The following is an 18,638-nucleotide window of genomic DNA, read 5'->3' as shown; positions in this document are numbered from 1 at the left end:
TCCGGTTCTGTCTTAAAGCACACAAGGACAACTCGCAGCCTAAATCGTTGCAGGAAAGCAGGGAAGCCGCTTCACAAAAGCTAGCGTAACAATCGTCGCAGTCGTTTTTATAATGCATATGTTTGTAATCCGGCGGAAACATCTTGTCTATCTCGTCGGGAGGAGGCGTATATTTCGTTCGGCGTTTCTCTTCAATGGCCTTTGCTTGCAAAAACGCCAGCTTCGCTACTGCCGTCCTTTGCAAACGGCCCAGCCCAAGGTCGCCCTGAAAACTCTTAAGCAGTCCACGGATATATTTATTTGGCTGTCCCAATGTACCCTCTTTAGGCCTGATCACGAACTTATTTGGGTATTGCCTGCCATAGTCGTAATTAACAATACTCTCACTGATGATTACATCGCCCAAAAAAGCGTCGTGTCCCGAGATATGTGGTAAAGCTCCACAAACGCCAACGAGAAGAGCAAGCTTAATGTTGATGTAACTTGACTGCAAGCTCCTTGCGCATGCCGCTGCAGAATTCGTCCCCATTTCTGGAAGCAAGAGGAGAACCACGGCATGGGTGCCGATACGGCCTGTCGTATATATGTTGCTGTCGCCGTTTTCTCGTCCGTATGATCGTTCGAAGATCTCGTCAAAAAGGAGACTGACGGCGTCAGATTCGATGGGCAATGCACATATAATCGCAAAGTGGAAGCCGTTGCGGTCGGCCGGTGAAGGCGGCGACGGCATGGTGGTAGTTGCTAATTCTTGTTTGGATGCAGGCAAGTGTACAGGAACTTTTAGACTCGTAGTTCCTGGCGCTGTGGGGACAGGTAACGCTTTAGGGAGTAACCTCGATTAGGCCAGGTTCGGGGTTCGCTCGGGGGCAGATGACGACCCGTTGGGACGCACCGGCTACTGAGGAGCTAGCTTTGAATGTTATAGGCGTCGGGTCGGATCGATTTTCGCGGGCCCTTGCTTATCAGCTTTGCGAGTCCCACGACGGGAGGAGTCTCAAGCGTCGGAAGATCTCTGAGATTCACCTGACGCGCAGCGTTGTTAGGAACAGCAGAATGATCCTTGCAGACGCTGACATTGTGTTGTGCAAGATTGATAATGCCTCATAATGAGGGGTTGGTAAGGCTATGATCATGCAGGCAGGCAAGTGTTGGTCCAATCGCACAGCGAGGACTGGCTACCGCGTATGCATGTGAATGTCTGTACTAAAGGCCGAAGACAAATTTGCTCCAAACTGTAGAGACTGCGACTCATATTGTCATTATAAAATTACCAGCATGAAAACGAGCGCAGTAAAAACTAATTCCAAGTTCAGAATAACACCGAGTAGATGATCTCGCTTCCTGAGTTCCATAGCGTATGTATTGAGTAAAATATGGCCTTGTGAAAGTTGGTGAACGCGCCGAAGTTTTCCAGATATGTATGGTTACCCGCCAAATCTGGTGTGCTTTTAATTTTGTTATCCTCTGGCTTCCCTTGTACGTACTCTACCTACGATGTCCCCTGGGTATGACTTCGTTGTTAGGTACACCTATGGTTTATGGGTATGCGCGAACGGCTTTTAGAAGCTTGGGAGGGCTGAATGGGCAAAACGTGCCCTGGCCGCCCGAGGAGATTGGTCGGGTCTCGCGGTAATGCCGCGGTGGTCCACCTGAGTGACCCTAAAACCAGCAAGGGTAGTTTATGTACGGTCTCCAAATCACATAGACGAAAAGACGACAGATCGAGGAGGGCGAGAAGAAGGAGCAGAGTAACGATCAGACCACGACAGACCGGACCGATAGGGACTGGGAAATGCCAACAACGAATCCTAGGCTAAGAGGCCCGCTTCCCCTACACGAGGCCTATCAACGTATGCTCGCCGGCCACCGCCTGTGCTATAACATCCCCGCCCACACTGGCGAGCATTCCACGGCGCCGTCTGGTCTCGGGGGGGCTGGGGGATATGGGTATACAGGTGGTGGAAATGTTATCTCGCCCGGAGGCGCCTGATGCGCTGGAACAAGATTAGCCCGAAGGTCTTGAATTGCTGTAAGGCGATAGGTCCTCTAGCGAACTACTCGTAGCCTTTATTAAAGACAGCGTCGTTGTATGATTTGAAAAGGGCCAGGGATATCGTGGCCGAAGCGGTCGCCGCTTTGGGTCGATTTGATAAAGTGCGTATGGCGAATCCAGCCCAAAACCAGTATAATATTAACCCTGGTACCATTATCGGTGTAAGTAAGCCGAAGACGCGTTGCCACCAGGTCCGCGGTCTTTTACCCATATTAGCTAGGGATAAGGGGGGCGAGTTAGACCGCCTGCCTGCCGTCGCCGCGGCTATTTTTGGGAGATTATCGAGAGATTGCGCGGTCAGCGGTGCTCGTGGCCGAGGCCAACGCCATGGTTCCCGACAATGTGGCTTGGACTTCCAACACAAGCACAAACCTCGGCCGCAGGTTTAAGGTAACGCGCCGGGCGGCGGCGGCCAGGGGTTCGTACTGGATGGAGTCCATCGAATGCAATGGTACCGTCGTTTGGGACGACGATCCCTCGTATGTCGTTTGCCGCAACGCGCGAGCCCCCGCAAGGGACCGCCACTACAAGTAAGACCACAGCCACCACCAGTGAGTCGAAACCGACAGAGACGACCGAAGAGCCCATCCGGCCCAACGCCAAGGACAGCGAGGTCACATGCTTCACCTCAAGGCAGCGCCAAGGTAACGCGAATGCAACCAATAGTGTTAGGTCTCTGTGTGACCTGGTGGCCTGCTGCTGCTCGACGAGCGGGCGACGATCGAACTTAAGGACGGTTCACGCTTGAGAAAAATACAATGGGCTGCCCGGCGCCACATGATACCTTTACGTGGGACGTGCGCGAGGAGAGGTGCTTGTAGTCCTGTACCCGGGATGGATGCGTGGTTACCTTAGAAAGGAAAGTAGGGTGGTTATGGGGGCAATAATGGATGCTAAATCCCCGAGTCTTATAGGGGCAGCTAAGGGCTACATTGCTCTGTAGTATTGTAAGTTTTTGCGGGGCATTTTTCTAGTGTGGGGTCGCTCACCATCTTGTATCAATCCACCTTTCATCAGGAGTGGCCCCTGACTGAAGGTGATTTTCCAATTCCATCAGCAGTCTTCTCTGTACCGAAAATCTGCAGGCTAGTAATTTTCAGAATCAGCTCACCTCACCCTCACTTCAAAACTTATCCTCACTTATTTTTGGATGTTACCTTTATCATGGCGCACAAAACTACTGGCAAATTTCACCTCCTTCCCGCCAAACCCCCGCCTTTCACCTCTCCCCAGCCACGTTGAACGCTCTTCCGACAGCCACTCGCTCTTGATCCCTTATGTATTTGGGTACACAATCTTGAGCTTCCGCTTCTTTTTGGTGAATAACAACAACTTGAAATGTCTTCGCAGACTCAGCAGCAGCTTTCCCAGGAGCACGTCACTCTGACCGTGGCCACAGACAACTCTTCTCGCACTCGTTACCCGCAGTCGCCAGTGCCGCTTCCCGCCATATATGTCAAGGCAATCGAGCGCTTGAATGCGCATAAGAACTTTCAGGCCCGACTAGCCCCGGCCTCTTCCAGCTCCTCGTCGGCAATCTCGCCTTCATTGGCCTCCAAGAACGCCAAGGCGAAGTCGTCCTCACCTTCCGCTGCTGAAACTCTCGCCACCGGCAAGACTACTGGCTCCGGAATCAACAAGAAGAAGAAAAAGATCAAGAAAGATAAGAAGAAGAATAGCAAGAAATCATCCAAGGAGCCCGAGAACATCGACGAGTCCGAGGAATCGCAGGAGGTCTCCAACGCCGTGATCAAGCTCGAGGGTCCCCAGAACATCGACAAATGGCACACGTCTCTCATGTTCGCTCTCGGACCTCTCCATCACTTCGTGACCCAGCGCTTCGAGGAGCTTGTGAGGCCTCCGGTGGAGGATGCGGTAGCTCGTCGCCAGTGGGACGCCGATAAGAAATCAGCCGGGAAGACGCTCAAGTCGTCGCTCAAGAAAGTCAAGAATCTCCTGAGAGACAGGCTCGACAAGTCTTCGCGAGACCAGAAGGATCCCTTCAAGTTCTACAGTGCCGTGATGCGGGTCATGCGAGCCGAGGCCGACCGCAGCAGCTTCACTTCGATGCTCGTCAAGCAAGCTTGCGACTTGAAGGTCACCAACTTTGATAACCTCGCCGCCTACCAATCCCACATGAAGGAGGTCCGCTGCAAGCTGGCGCTGCTGAGTGCCTATCCCGGTGACCGCTTTATGGTTCTCGCTGCCATCAACGGTCTGGGTACCAATAGCTTGACAGAGGGTATGCTGCAGGTGGTCACTGCTCCGCCCAACAACAGCGATGGATTGAAGGACCCTTCTGCCATGGGCAGTATCCCCGAGTAGGGCTCGTGGGATCTTCTCATGAAGTCTTTCTCTACTGCTGCCACCGCTGGTGAGCTCGAGTGGCGACGCAGTCAGGGTGGTGATAGTGCCAAGAAAGTTGCGCCCGGCGGCAGCGTCTAGTTTCACCGGCCAGCCCGCGGTCTAGTTTAACCGGAACAGCCCTTAATTGACCAAAGACCCTCAAACTGCAAGTAGATGCTATTTCTTTCTTTGATATAGACTTTTGTGCAGGTTGTTAGATAGCAAAGAAAGACTATTACTGACGCCTGCAGTTCCATCACCACGTTAGTCTCCAGGCTAGGTCTCATCGGCCAAGACTAGATGAATGGCTCTTTTGGCCTGTAACAATGGCATCCAGCCGGTACTTTTTGTTCTTGAGATTTAAGTCTATGGGCTCCACAAGACTCTCGACAACGTCAAAGGGTGGGCTTTGTATAACACCTTTCATTGGCAACAGCATATTACCTAGGCAAGCTTGGCTCGGGCTGCACATGTGCTCGCCAACTTTCTGTTAGTTGCCTTATTCAACAATCGATGGAAACTGGCCGGAACATCGATGGACTGCTGTATCCAATGAGATACTTTGTTCTATTTGTTTTCCATGATTTAGCCTTGCATCCAATACTTAAGTTTCAGAACAAGGCCACAGCTCTACCTCTTCGTCTCTTTCTTTGACTGATGTATGTCACATCCAAGTGGTCTGTACCCGTGGAAGCTTCTATCCAAGATCGACAAGAAAAGATGTTAGTTGTTGCTCGCAGACCTGACCCAATTAGTCGTTGGCAATTCAGTCGTCACCAAGAGACGCAAAATCATGCTTTCATCTGGTTCCGAGCTATACGAAGACTTTCCGCGTTGACAAGGAACCATGCATCTCACGTCACCCTTTGCCACGATCTCAAAGCGTCGTCCCCCATCACCGTCAGGGGATCCGGAACCTCGGGTCCAGACCTATTTGACTTTAATCTTCGTATATCCGTATATCCGTAGCCCCACCCTCCCGAGCCCACACGGAGACCACGATCTGTGGCGATGTAATTATACATCGTTTCCTCCCACTCCAACACATTCCCCAATCAAGCTTCAGCACATGTGGTTTGCGCGGCAAACAAGGGAATAGCCGATCCAAGAAGCTGTTTTCATGACGTACACAAATTCTGTATGCAGAGAAGCTTATCACAAGCGCTCGGGTCCCCCGAATCACGCCATACCAACCACAAGTCCCGATATCGTCACCGAGGATGTACAAAAAAAGCCTTTCCGTCTGATGGGGGCAAGCTGTGCCGCGTAGAAATTCATGACCGGAAACCCGGCCTTCATTAGGCCCCACGCTCTGAGGAATCCCCCCATGTGCCAAGGCATCCATACATCTTGGCGGAGGCTCACGACTGGCGCCGAGCCCGGTGGTGAACCCACACGGATCCCGGCCGATGATGTAGCTTCGCAGGGTACACTCGCGGGGATGATCAGAGATTTTTTTTTCGTGACTTTTTTTTTCTTGATCGGTTTTGTCTGACTTGCAGTACGTTCCTACAGCACATTGTTGGAAACCTATCAAGCAAAAGTCTTTGACGGATAAATGTGGGATTAACAATGGTATACCTAGTCCCTCCCAATTCTGGAAATGCTTGGCCGAATTGCACTGCAATGTAAGCGGGTATAACCCGTAGAGAATAATGGGGAGGACTGGTCTTGGCCTTCATCAGGGTCTGCCCACAAGGTTGTTCGTGGCTCCAAATAAAAGGACAGGCGCGTCTCGTTGGTATTGGTATCCTCACGCCAATAAGCAGTACTTTCTTATCGGGCTCACACCCAATTAAATGCAGTTTGGTTCAAGCTTGATTGTCTCACGTTTGTGAGAACAAAAAAAAGTGCCAGTAAACAAGCCTGCTGGTAGTGGGTGAGTGACTAGGGCGAGGTCTCCCACAAACCCGCCCGTGACATCTACCCCTGACGCACTCAGACTTGCGATATATCAGCGGGGGGAGTGAAAAGGATCTGCGCAAAAATAAAAGCCATTGCAATAGTTCACCATGGGAATGCTCCGAAAAGTCGGACACTGGTTCGCGCCACCAGCGGACAAGGCCGACGATGGCCGCGACGTATGGCCGTCCCGCGCCGCCTTTCTCCTCGCCTCAATGGGCGGGTGCGCGGGCATGGGAAACCTGCTACGCTACCCTTCGACCGTCTACAACAACTACGGCCTGCAGTGGTTCATCCCTTACCTGATGTGCATCTTCCTTATCGCCATCCCCGTGCTCACGCTTGAGATCAGCATCGGCCAGGCCTACCGCGGCGGCAGCGTCGTGGCCTTTAACAACATCAACCACCGGCTCAAGGGCACCGGATTCAGCCTGCTGTACATTGGCTTCATCGTCGGGCCCTACTTTGTCGTGAACCTGGCTTGGATCATGGCCTACTTTCGCTACAGCTTCCACAACCCTCTCCCGTGGGCCGGCGACCCCTCGGGCTTCTTCGACAGGGCGGTTGCGAACCCGGCCCCCATCCCCGGCAGGCTCAATGCTGAAGGTACGGCCATCGAGGCTTACACACAATACACCGCCACAGGGATGGTGGGCGAGACGGTGGGCTGGTGCGCATTCACCTGGTTCCTCGTCTGGCTATGCATCTTCCGCGGCGTTGGACTTACCGGTCGTGTTGTCTACTGGACTATGGGGCTGCCCATCGTCATGACCATCATCCTCATCGGTCGCTCAGTTTCTCTCGAAAACGCGGGAGAGGGAGTCAAGTTGTACTTTGCGACGTGGCGAGGCGAGCAGCTGGCGCGTGGGTCGGTGTGGCAGACGGCGTGCGGGCAAGTCTTCTTCTCGACCGGAGTCGGCTTTGGATATTTCACTTCGTACGCGAGCTACAACAGGAAGCACTCCAACGCGGTCATGGACTCGTTCCTCATCATCCTCAGCAACATGGTGTTTGAATGCACGGCAGCCTTTGCAGTGTTTGGCGTCGTGGGATTCCTGAGGATGTTCCCGGAACCCGGCGCCGCCCCCATCGGCGGCTTCACCATTGGCTTCCTGACCCTCCCCGCGGCGGTGGAGCAGATGCCCGGAGCCAACTTTTGGGCCATCGTGCTGTTCTTCACCCTGATGGTGCTCGGCTTCAGCTCAGCGTTCGCCATGCTCGACGCCGTGGTGACGCTGGTCATGGACTCGGGGGTCAGGTTTCCCCGGCCCGCCGTCGTGTCCGCGCTAACCATCCTCTCGTTCCTGCTCTCGCTGCCGTACTGCACCGAGTTTGGCTACTACCTACTCGACGGCGTCGACAGGTGGATCAGCGACGTGGCCCTCGTCTTTGTCGTGTTTGCCGAGTGCACCACGTCGACGTCGTTGTACCGCTGGAGGGATGTCGCCGGCCAGGTCGGCGCGAGGTCTTTTTATCTATATAACATTGGATACTTTGGCGGCCTCGTGTCTGGCGTCGCGGCCGGGATCGCGTCGAGGGCAGAGATTGGTGCCGGCGTCGGCTTTGGCATCTACATCATCTTTGCTGCTGCTTCAGTGTTCATGGGCAAAGTTCCCGACGTGCCAGTTCCCAGAAAGTTTAGCGGGAATGTGTTCCTGCAGCGCTTTTATTACGTCGCTTTTTACTCGGTAAGAGAAGTTCCCCACGAATGAGCTCAGCGTAAAAATTGTGTCCCACCAAGAGTAGGAGAACAAAAAAAAAAAAAAATAGACCAGGACTGACATGACTCTTACACCTCACAAACAGGGCCACCAACTCACCAAAGACCTCAACGTCATTGTGGCCCAGGGCAAAAACTGGACGATCCCCGTCTTCTGGGCCCCGATGCTGCGATACCTATCCGGCCCGATCCTGGCCATCGTCTATGGCTTCAGCTACCCGACGTTTCACGAGATGAAGGTCGACCCGCTGCACATATTCGGCTTCTTTACGGGGCACATGGTTCTCGCGCTGGCGCTGCTGGGCTTCATTGCCCCGCGCTGGTTCAACATCCTGATCCCTCCGCAAAGGCGCGACGAGGGCAAGCACCCGTACGCCCCGCGCGTCACGATGGATCCGGACGCGATGGGCCGCGACAGGGCCCTCGAGCAGCAGGACGGGGTCGACGCGGATGCTGCTGCCATGATGCAGCAGCAGCAGCAGCAGCAGTCGCACCAGTCGCACCAGCAGGCTGCCAAGGAGGGAGATAATAGATTGGCTGTGGGTACCACGGGGAGCGGCAGGATGACGGATATGGACGTGATTGCATCAAGCAGCTCGGGGGAAAGCCCCAGGGAGCCGCGCAAGGAGATTTTTTGAACGTGGCTTGAGGGTGAATTGTTTCCATTTTGCTACTTGTTGTTTGGTCCATGTCTGATGCACTACAGTAGATTCCTCATGCGTTTGTTCTTCTTCTCTCCTGGAGGCTTTTCCGTTTTTTTTTTTTTTTGTTTGGTTGTGCGCGCGAATTTCCAACCTGGGGCTTTTGCTTGGCACTATACTCGATAGCTTTTTGTGCTTGGGTTTTTTTGGTCTGCCGAGAAACGCCGAGATCTCAGATGCCTGCCAGCGTGTTTGATGAAGGTCAAAGTGCCCCCCTTGATAATACATCACGTTGGGTTGGATCTGCCGCCACGGCTGCAAAACAGACCCTTTAAAAGCCCAACCAAGCATTGGCCAAGGGATCAAAACTAACCTGGAACAAGCTTTGAATCTGTTGTGAGATAGAAATCACAAGAACCAAAAGGTTTTCGCCGTTACAAAAACCGGAGGAAAAAAAAAAGAAGAAAAAAACCGGGGATCGTCATCTCACAGTAAGACCTCGCATACAGTACACGTGCAAACGTGTTATAATGTGAACGTACATACTAACCACATCTATTCGGGTCAACAAAATTGTACTGTGTGTATAACCAAGATAAGCTACAAGGTATGTGACACTGCGGTGTGTGAATTGGGTTGGGCATTTTATCCTTGTATGACGTCGCGTTTAGGATTCCCGACTTGTCTTTGGTGAATTGTTTTGTCGCCCTAACCGTGTTTGCCATCTTGAAAATTAGAATAAAATAAAAAATTCCCAATTGTCCAATCCAGGCTTGCCAGGGTTTACTTCATACTTCATTGCCTGCCAAGCTGCGTGGGTAGAGTACCTGAGGTACAGTAGACAACGGTCACCACTTACTACAATAGGTGTGCAAAATTATCGCAACCATCGCAAAATCCCACCAAAACACACGGTTTTCAAATACCAATAATCCTATTAATTAACAATTCTAATCTATAATAACTTGTATATTATTAGTTTAAAAGGGCCAAAATTTCTATAAATATAATTATTATTTCAAAATAATATTAGTTGCAAACGCAAATTTGGATTAAAATTGATCAAAGTTGAAAAAATTCCGTTATAGTGGATTATAGCGCATTTATAATGGACACGGTTTTTCCAAATTTCCAAACTTTTATTTTAAACCTTTGTAACAAACGCCGGAAATTTGTTTATAAGATAAAATGTAAGTATATATTATATTATATAAATTTATATAAGCTGCCAAAATAAAAAAGCTGTGCCTTTTATATTAACAAAGTTGCAGCTTTGTAAATATGGTGACTTTTGGTGGGATTTTGCAATAGTTGCGTTAATTTTGCACAGGTGCTGTATGTAGCGCTGAACGGGGATTAATTACCTATGTCCGTTTAATTCTCCACTTGCCGCTTGGCGGTCAAAATTTTCCCTACATGCCAAGCAAGGCCAAGGGCCCGTTACCTTGGCCTTGTGAGGAAACCCAATGGATGCTATACGATTGTCCACAGAATCTGGGCGCCGAGATCTTGGTGTCTTGGAGACAGTGACATTCTTTCCACTTTGCGCCACCTCAAGGATACCCCGGATGGTGAATACAGGCACAGTGCACGGAGCGAGCTTTCTTCTCAAAAACGTAGCATGCGGAACATCACCAAGACCACGAGGTTGTAAAAAAGAAACTGTGAAGGAAAGAAATTTAACACCACCCGTGCAGCGGAGACGTAGGCAGGCAAAATCGACAACGATTGTGCGTGTCTTTGCCGGCGCGTTTCCGTCACTCCTTCCCGGCTATCATGCCCCCGCCTTGCTCACACAGGTTGACCGGGTGGTAATACATAACTACGTAATTGGCCATCACATCAATCACATCCGTTCGTTCTTCCTGGCAGAAAGAAAAGGAAACAGGACAAAATCCCCCCCTTCCCAGAGAGGTTTTTTTTTCTCGGTTTCTTTCCTACTGCTCTTAGTCGTCGTTTCTTTTATCGTCCCGTGTACGATATTCTTCTTGCTTCCCACAAGCGGAAGGCCAAAAAGAAAGAAAGAAATAAGGTTTAAATACAACCAAAACTAGAGACGATTTCAACAATGGGCAAGAAAAAGTCCGACGACGCTGTCGTCCGAGTTTCGGGCCAGTCCAACGAACCATTATCCCGTCCGATTCACGCCCTAACCATCGAGCAATTCCTCCAAGAGATCAAGGGCGATGCCGAAGATGGTCTCACCCCAGATGAGGCCCGTAAACGCCTGGAGCAGTACGGCAACAATGACTTTGGAGAGGGCGAGGGCGTCTCACCCCTCAAGATTTTTATTGCCCAGATTGCCAATGCCATGACTCTAGTAGTACCCCCGTTTACTTGATTGTGTTAAACCCCCCTTTATAAGCATGTTGGAATTGCTCATTTGTTGTTCGACAGGTTTTGATACTGGCCATGGGTGCCAGTTTCGGAATCGAATCATGGATCGAAGGTGCCGTTATCGGTGCAGTCATTCTTCTCAACATCGTCGTTGGTTTCTGGCAAGAGTTCAAGGCTGCCAAGACCCTTGACTCTCTCCGGTCTCTGAGCTCGCCCACGGCTCGTGTAATCCGTGACGGCGCCAACATTACCATTCCCACCGCTGAAATTGTCCCTGGTGACATGGTGGAGCTCAAGACTGGTGACACAATTCCCGCTGATACCAGGTTAGTTACGAACGTTTGGGTTTTCTTGCCTCTACGTTCTCCCCATTGGAGGTGCTCTTCTTTTTTTTTCCCCTTACGGCAACTGACAATGGCATATTTTCACTCTTAAAGACTCATTGAGGCTGTTAACTTTGAAACCGATGAGGCCCTCCTCACCGGAGAGTCTCTCCCTGTCCGCAAGGAGGTCGACCGTGTGTTTGACGACGAAACCGGTCCTGGTGACCGTCTCAACGTTGCCTACAGCTCTTCCACCGTTACCAAAGGACGCGCTCGCGGTATTGTGTTCGCCACCGGTCTGGCTACTGAAATTGGCATGATCGCCGCGGCCCTTCGTGATAAGAAGTCCAAACGCCGCCCCGTAAAGCGCAAGGAGGATGGCAGCGCATCGCCGCTCCGTCACGCCCAGGCATGGACCCTTACCTTTTCCGACATGGTTGGCCGCTTCCTCGGCGTCAACGTTGGCACCCCGTTGCAGCGCAAGCTCTCTCAACTCGCTGTTATTTTATTCTTTGTCGCTATTGTCTGCACAATCATCGTTTTGGCCGCCAACTTCTTCAGGCCCCGACAAGAGGTTATTATCTACGCTGTCGCTACTGGTGTTAGTATGCTGCCTGCGTCCCTGGTCGTGGTTCTCACAATTACAATGGCCGCCGGCACCAAGCGCATGGTACAACGCAACGTTATTGTCCGTAATCTCAAGAGTCTCGAGGCTCTGGGTGGAGTTACCAGTAAGCTTTTTGACCTACAGACCCGCGACTGGTATTCATCGCTAATAGCCCCCGAGACATTTGCTCCGACAAGACAGGTACGCTCACACAGGGCAAGATGGTGGTCCGAAAGTCGTGGGTGCCAGGCCGTGGAACCTACAGTGTGGGCACTACCAGTGAACCTTTCAACCCCACAGTCGGTGATCTCAGCTTGAACTCGAAGGAGCCCCGAGAAATCCCTAGCGGCCAGAAGGACACCGGGAGCGCCGCTTTCGACGCCGTCAAGGCAACTGAAGACCCGACCTTGCGGACATACCTCAACATTGCATCACTTGCCAACCTGGCCAACGTACACAAGACTGGAGACCAATGGCACGCTCGTGGTGATCCCACTGAAATTGCCATCCAAGTGTATGCTTCAAGGTTTAACTGGAACCGGTTGCGTCTCGCAGGTGGTGACAAGCCTGAGTGGCGCCAAGTCACCGAGTTCCCCTTCGATTCGGACACCAAGAAGATGTCCGTCATCTTCCAGCACATTGCCACCCATGATTTGCACGTTTTCACCAAGGGCGCCGTCGAGCGTGTCATCTCATCATGCGAGACCATCGCTATCGGAGGTGACCAGGGTGCAGAGCCCAACATCGTGTCTATTACCGACGATCATGTGGCAGACATCATGAAAAACATGGAGGCCATGGCACGCATGGGTCTTCGAGTTCTTGCTTTCGCCAGCCGGGAAGACGTTCGCGAGATCACCGAAAAGGAGCAGCCCGAGCGTAGCGAGTTTGAGGCACACCTGACCTTCCGTGGATTGATTGGTCTCTACGATCCCCCCCGCCCCGAGTCTGCCGAGAGTGTACTCCTTTGCCAGCAAGCCGGTATTTCCGTACACATGCTTACGGGTGATCACCCCGAGACTGCCCGTGCCATAGCTATCGAGGTTGGAATTCTGCCCAAGACTCACATGGCCGGCATTTCTGAGCGCACAGCCAAGACCATGGTTATGGCAGCTTCTGAGTTTGACAAGCTTACCGATGACGAGGTTGATGCGCTGCCCAACCTTCCTCTGGTCGTGGCAAGGTGTGCACCCAACACTAAGGTCAGAATGATCAGCGCTCTTCACCGTCGCGGAAAGTTTGTTGCCATGACCGGAGACGGTGTCAACGACAGCCCTTCGCTCAAGTCCGCCGACGTCGGTATTGCTATGGGTCAAGCCGGTTCTGATGTGGCCAAGGAGGCTGCAGACATTGTCCTGACCGACGACAACTTTGCATCGATTCTCAATGCCGTTGAAGAAGGTAAGACGGCTTGTAGTCTAATAAAGGCGACATTTCCTTGTTTTACGTCGTGGAGAACCTTGCTTGCTAACGCGTACTTCAACTCCTTCAGGGCGCCGCATGTTTGACAACATCCAAAAGTTCATCCTCCATGTTTTGGCTGAGAACATTGCCCAGGCTTGTACCCTTCTCGTTGGTCTTGTTTTCAAGGACCACACGGGTATATCAGTTTTCCCTCTTGCTCCCGTCGAAGTTTTATGGGTCATCATGGTTACCTCGGGTCTGCCTGATATGGGTCTCGGGTTTGAGCTCGCCTCCCCCGATATTCTAACCCGGCCGCCTCAGAATGTGAGTGTTCTGCATCTGTTGTGACAATTGTTGGGTATTAAAAGATTTTTACTAATTTCATGCAAGCTTAAAATTGGTGTTTTCACACCCGAACTTCTTCTGGACATGACCGTGTACGGTCTTTGGATGTCGGCTTGCTGTTTGTCCGCGTTCGTTGTGGTGGTCTATGGCTTCGGCAACGGAGAACTTGGTGACAACTGCAACACACAGTACTCACCCCAATGCGAGTTGGTATTCCGCGCTAGAGCCACCACCTTTGCTTGCTTGACCTGGTTCGCTTTGTTCCTGGCTTGGCAAGTGGTTCACCCCCGCCGTTCCTTCTTCAACCTCAGGTCTTCGGGGGGTCCCATCCTGACCCGCTGGATTCGCGACGTCTGGATGAACCGATTCCTGTTCTGGGCTATTGTCGTCGGTTTCGTCACCATTTTCCCTACCATGTACATCCCGGTGGTCAATCGCGAGGTGTTCAAGCACGATGGTATCACCTGGGAGTGGGCCATCGTGGTCGTCGAGTTGATCCTCTTCTTCGCCGGCGCCGAGAGCTGGAAGTGGGCTAAGCGCGTCTGGCTTCGCAGGCGCAACGCCAAGAAAAACCCCGACCAAGACAAGGGTGACCTCGAGTCCCGCGTCTTTGGCATCTACCTGCAAGACAGTCTCAACCATCAGGACGAGCCTTTGCGCCAGCAGGAACCCAAAGGCAAGCTCCCAAGTAACGAGGGTGCCGGCAACACTTCTGGTGGGAGCACCCAGGAGAAAGCCCAATGACGTTTGCTTTTAGCACGTGAATCCGTGCAAGATCTCATGCCCAAAATCGACGTGTCCGACGTGGGTGGGCTTCCAAGCCCCACGGATGTGAAAAGCAACAACATTTTGGGAACAAGAAAAAGATATAAAGAAATAAATGGGGATGTCATTCTTGAGACCCGCCGCAGACAGATGGGAGTCACCGCGGTCCAACACCGCTGGTCGCATTCTCTATCTTTTAAAGTAAGGTGTTTCCGCGGGTGGACGCTGGGCTTAGGTAACGGCTGTCGGGGGGTATCATGGCCGAGGGATGCAGCAGATGGTCTTCAACAGGCCGTGTTGGCTGCGTCAGGACGACACAAAGAAGTGTTTGCGGGCTGTCTAAGCGAACAGGTGAGTTTATTCTATTGTGATAAAAAACATGGGTCGACACATCTAGATAGTTTCATTACCTCTTTAGTTATAAATAATAATAATAAAAAAAAAGAAAAAAAGAAATTCTTCCTGTTATCCTAATTGTGAGTTGCGCTACGCCCGGATGGGTACTTCGGGAACAATTTTTCGAGATCCCCCGAGGTAATCGTGTCCCCACTTTTGTTGTACACCCCGTGGTGATAAGGCTTATTTTCCTTCAGCCACTCATGATAATCTTTGTTCTCTGTAATGCTATACTGACGCTCCCTAAAATGCTTGTCGCAAACATACCGCGCGTTATAATGCACTGTTCTGCATGCTTCCGAAAAGCGACCCTTCTTCTTGTCCTTCCCCGCCTCGTCCAAGTCCAAACGGCCCTCCTCTTGGTCGGTAGCCGGTATGCTGCTGCTTCGGCCGATGCCACTGCCGCTGTGGCTCTGGCCCAAGTCGGCTGTCACGGCCGCCCGCCCGCTGCTCTCGCCGAGGGGTGACGGCACTGGAGCGCCGAACACCGATGCGCTCAAGGTAAGAGCCGTCAAAACGTGAAATACAACGGGGAAACGCATCTTGAGGGGGCCGTCTATTAATTTAAACAAAGCTAATTTAACTGAGAAAGTAGAAAGTATAACGCGAAATATTGAAGAAAATGACAGATGCGATACGATTTTTTTAGTAAAGAGCGCGGGTGTGTTTACAATTTCGATGGTGCGAGTTAGAAACTTACTGCCCATTGTACGAAGTAACAAATTCCTTTTGTATTCGTTCTTTCTCTTTTTTTTTTTTTTTTTTTTTTTTTTTTTTTTTTTTTTTTTTTTTTTCAACTTGCTACTATCAATAATCTGCCGGCGACACCGACATAAACATCCCGGCATAAGGTATGCATCCAAGTATAGTGCGCCCCAATTCTAAATATAGCCAAACGTAAATTGAAGATGGTGTAAATTGCCCAATGCAAACACTAAAATTACTCACAGCTACACGAAAGTTTACCAACTCTGCGTAGCATGACCTCCTATCCCTCGTAACCTTAATAAAGCATCAGATTAGGGAAGTAATCGAGGTTTTACTTCTCGGCTATATTTGTAACCTAGGTTTATATGGCCATTTAACTTATATTTTGGGGGGCTAAACCTAACCGTGTACGAACATCACAGGCCAGTCGTTGTTTATCAATGTTGCAACCCAACCGTGGATGGGGGTACGCCTCGCTCTATGAAGAAGAAGAAGAAGACAAAATCGGTTGGTCATGTTAAATAATGTCACAGCACATTTAGTCCCAAGACCACGGGGACTAGATACTCAAACACGATTCATGACACTGCCCAAGCTTATGAGATTCGGATAAACAGCCGGTCATTGTTGTCAATTTTATATTTATAAAGATCTTTCTCCTGTTCCGGTGTCAATCGTCCAAGAGGCAGGTATGAAGCGTTGTCCTTGGTCCTTTGAGTCGCCGCAGTTCTTTTATCCCGTTGTTGCAATAGATCCGTGATCTGGATCTACTTGCCCCTTTGTACGGTGTATAAAGATCAGGAGAATTGCCCATGCTTTGTCCATGAAATCAGGGGCAGTATTCCGTATCCCAATCCAGAAGATCACGCCCACCTATTGCGACTGCGGCTGCTTTTCATCCCGGAAAGCGACTGATAACCCTTTTCCGCAGCATATCAACGTCATCCCCTGCGTGCGGTGGATCGGTCCGTCTGAGACAGTGAGTTTTTCAGCCGTCTTTCCCTTTGCCTTTGGCGTCCTCCAATCCCAATAATCCCTGTCCTTTGCCTTGTTCGTGTCATATTTCATGAAAAAGATTCTATCGAGAAGGTAATAGCGACAATTGTAGCCAAGCTTGGTCCACTCTTTTAGCTTCTTGGTGCTGCTGCCCGCTTTGTCTCCAACCTCCTCCCCCTCCTTCACAGGAAAGCAGGCTTCACCAGAGTCCTGTGAAGCGGAAGCAGGAGCCCCTGCGGTAGTGGCAGACTGTATGTTGCTGCTGCCGGCATGCACGATGCTACTTCCGTGCTGGCTTGTTGGGACGCCGAGCACCGAGGTGCTCAAGGCGAGAATGGTGAAAACCTGAAGGATTGAGAATTGCATCTTTAAACCGCTTATTTTTGGGAGGGCTTTCTTTTCTTCTATTAAGATGAATAATTTAATAAGGCTGAAACAAGTAGAGATTTCATTGCAGGTGCAAAATAGCGTAGGACTCAAAAAGAAATTGGCAAAAGATATGTTAAGAGTTCGAAGCTTGTCATTGTTCGTGACTATCTATCTCTTCAAAAGCAGACCTCACCAAAAGAAGGGGACGTGGCCTTGCCCTATATATGTGAGACTATGCACCTTAAACATCCCGAATTTGATAGCTCCGGGATCCGGGATCCGGGATCCTCTTGTCCTGTGATGCATAAAGATCCGGACATTTCCGTGCCTACTCAGGTGCGGATCCGGTGACCCTATCCAGAGAAGCATGCCCGCTTAGTTGGGCTGTTGTACTTGGTTGTTCCAAGAAGAATAATACCGAAGTGAAGATAACTACGGCATAATATGTTCCTTCTTTTCTGACGAACCGCAAGGCACAAAGATGCCCTGGATAACATTACAAGAAAAGGCGAATTGTTATTGTGAACTTGTTATTTGAAAATAGGCTCCTGAAAACGACGTTTACCCAGTAACAAACACGGCTATGGCTTGCCATCAGTCTATGCACATAGCAAGATAAAGCCGCATATACCTTTCCAAGTGCCGAAACTTGGTTGTTAGGGGGCCACGATACCTGGACACTGACTTCCGTCGTTGATCTTACCCCACGGGGCACACAAAGGCCAAGGCAGGGCATAATGACTGCAGTTTTTTTTTTTAAATCATGCGATTTCACGCTTTCCGGCCTCATGACATTTCTTACTTGTAATATTTATGCAAGATAACTCTAATTACATTTTCGGCTTTCGCAAGCCTTTCTCCATCCCAAGCAAACAGAAGTTGTAGTATTGTATGATATGATAATATTTGTTATTTGTGATCTGGTTCCTTTTTTTGGGCGGGAAGCATCTGGGTTGACCTCTATTATGGCGGCCTCTATGCTGCTGTCGTCGCCGGCCTGCGCGGCGCTGCGGAAGCAGCGCTGGCTTGGCGTTTCTTTTTTGGAGCGCCAAGTACAGAAGAGTTCAAAGGCGACATCGGTTGAAATACATACGAGTTACAGACATGTAAGTGAATGCAAGAGAGTTGGTAAGGCAAAATAGAGTAAATGCATGATGTCCTAGATGGAAACCCACGTAAATCTCAAAGGAAAGCGGCAGAGAACAGAGAATCCCCGCAGTAATCTCCGGTAACTGATAAACAACATGCCATTTTTATACACATCTACTTTTGAACAAATATAACGGCGATGATCGACCTTGTTTACTTTATTCAACAAATCAAGAGCCCGCAATCCGACTATCAATAGTTAAACTGGGGACAAAAAAAGAAAAAAAAAAAGAAAAGAAAACAAGGCGAGTATCTGATGGGGCTTCTCGATTCAAGTATAGGTGCAGGGAGTACCTTTCCACTAAATCCAATTTCCCAGTTGATTCGAGAGTAAATGTTTATTCCAGTTAGAAGGGGAAGAAAGAGACGATTAGAGAAAATTTTCAATTACGTTCAACCTTCTGCTATAAAAAGATCTGCTGGCGACAACGATTCAGGCATCCTAGTACATAAAAAAGAGAGTCACGCTACGATGGAGTATCTAGAACTAGCACAGACCCAGTCTAATTATTGTGGAAAAAAAAAACGTTGACGGCACCTTACCAGAATGAATCTGCTACTGTGTTTTTTTTTTTTT

General features: G+C 50.4%; 7 protein-coding genes across 7 annotated transcripts; 5 read left to right on the top strand and 2 right to left on the bottom strand.

Annotated features, from left to right (window-relative positions):
• Positions 1-1,328: 1,328 nt before the first annotated feature.
• PgNI_05260 (uncharacterized protein) lies at positions 1,329-2,996 on the top strand (the record flags this gene model as incomplete). Its single annotated transcript, XM_031125294.1, has 7 exons — positions 1,329-1,355; positions 1,564-1,629; positions 1,706-1,947; positions 2,103-2,214; positions 2,294-2,532; positions 2,606-2,697; positions 2,968-2,996. The coding sequence occupies 7 exons, from the start codon at positions 1,329-1,331 to the stop codon at positions 2,994-2,996; spliced, it is 807 nt and encodes a 268-aa protein (XP_030983047.1).
• A 395-nt stretch (positions 2,997-3,391) lies between these two features.
• On the top strand, positions 3,392-4,378 carry PgNI_05259 (uncharacterized protein; the record flags this gene model as incomplete). Its single annotated transcript, XM_031125293.1, has 1 exon — positions 3,392-4,378. One exon carries the CDS (start codon positions 3,392-3,394, stop codon positions 4,376-4,378), a length of 987 nt encoding a protein of 328 aa, XP_030982187.1.
• A 2,033-nt stretch (positions 4,379-6,411) lies between these two features.
• On the top strand, positions 6,412-8,659 carry PgNI_05258 (uncharacterized protein; the record flags this gene model as incomplete). The annotated part of the gene is made up of 2 exons (XM_031125292.1): positions 6,412-7,989; positions 8,108-8,659. 2 exons carry the CDS (start codon positions 6,412-6,414, stop codon positions 8,657-8,659), a joined length of 2,130 nt encoding a protein of 709 aa, XP_030982188.1.
• Positions 8,660-10,520: 1,861 nt separating this feature from the next.
• Positions 10,521-14,863, top strand: PgNI_05257 (uncharacterized protein). Its single transcript, XM_031125291.1, has 6 exons — positions 10,521-10,985; positions 11,060-11,325; positions 11,437-12,053; positions 12,110-13,330; positions 13,422-13,657; positions 13,724-14,863. The coding sequence occupies exons 1-6, from the start codon at positions 10,731-10,733 to the stop codon at positions 14,420-14,422; spliced, it is 3,294 nt and encodes a 1,097-aa protein (XP_030982466.1). The 5' UTR covers positions 10,521-10,730; the 3' UTR covers positions 14,423-14,863.
• A 50-nt stretch (positions 14,864-14,913) lies between these two features.
• Positions 14,914-15,546, bottom strand: PgNI_05256 (uncharacterized protein; the record flags this gene model as incomplete). The annotated part of the gene is made up of 2 exons (XM_031125290.1): positions 14,914-15,395; positions 15,540-15,546. The coding sequence occupies 2 exons, from the start codon at positions 15,544-15,546 to the stop codon at positions 14,914-14,916; spliced, it is 489 nt and encodes a 162-aa protein (XP_030982467.1).
• On the top strand, positions 15,041-15,553 carry PgNI_05255 (uncharacterized protein). Its single transcript, XM_031125289.1, has 2 exons — positions 15,041-15,340; positions 15,435-15,553. Exon 1 carries the CDS (start codon positions 15,043-15,045, stop codon positions 15,304-15,306), a length of 264 nt encoding a protein of 87 aa, XP_030982773.1. The 5' UTR covers positions 15,041-15,042; the 3' UTR covers positions 15,307-15,340; positions 15,435-15,553.
• An 867-nt stretch (positions 15,554-16,420) lies between these two features.
• On the bottom strand, positions 16,421-16,909 carry PgNI_05254 (uncharacterized protein; the record flags this gene model as incomplete). Its single annotated transcript, XM_031125288.1, has 1 exon — positions 16,421-16,909. The coding sequence occupies one exon, from the start codon at positions 16,907-16,909 to the stop codon at positions 16,421-16,423; it is 489 nt and encodes a 162-aa protein (XP_030982465.1).
• Between the last annotated feature and the right edge of the window lie 1,729 nt (positions 16,910-18,638).

The sequence above is a fragment of the Pyricularia grisea genome, chromosome I, assembly GCF_004355905.1.
Source record: "Pyricularia grisea strain NI907 chromosome I, whole genome shotgun sequence".
In the NCBI taxonomy this organism is placed as follows: Eukaryota; Fungi; Ascomycota; class Sordariomycetes; order Magnaporthales; family Pyriculariaceae; genus Pyricularia; species Pyricularia grisea.
The sequence above is the reverse complement of the archived record's forward strand: the minus strand, read 5'-3'. Positions and strand labels throughout refer to the sequence as shown.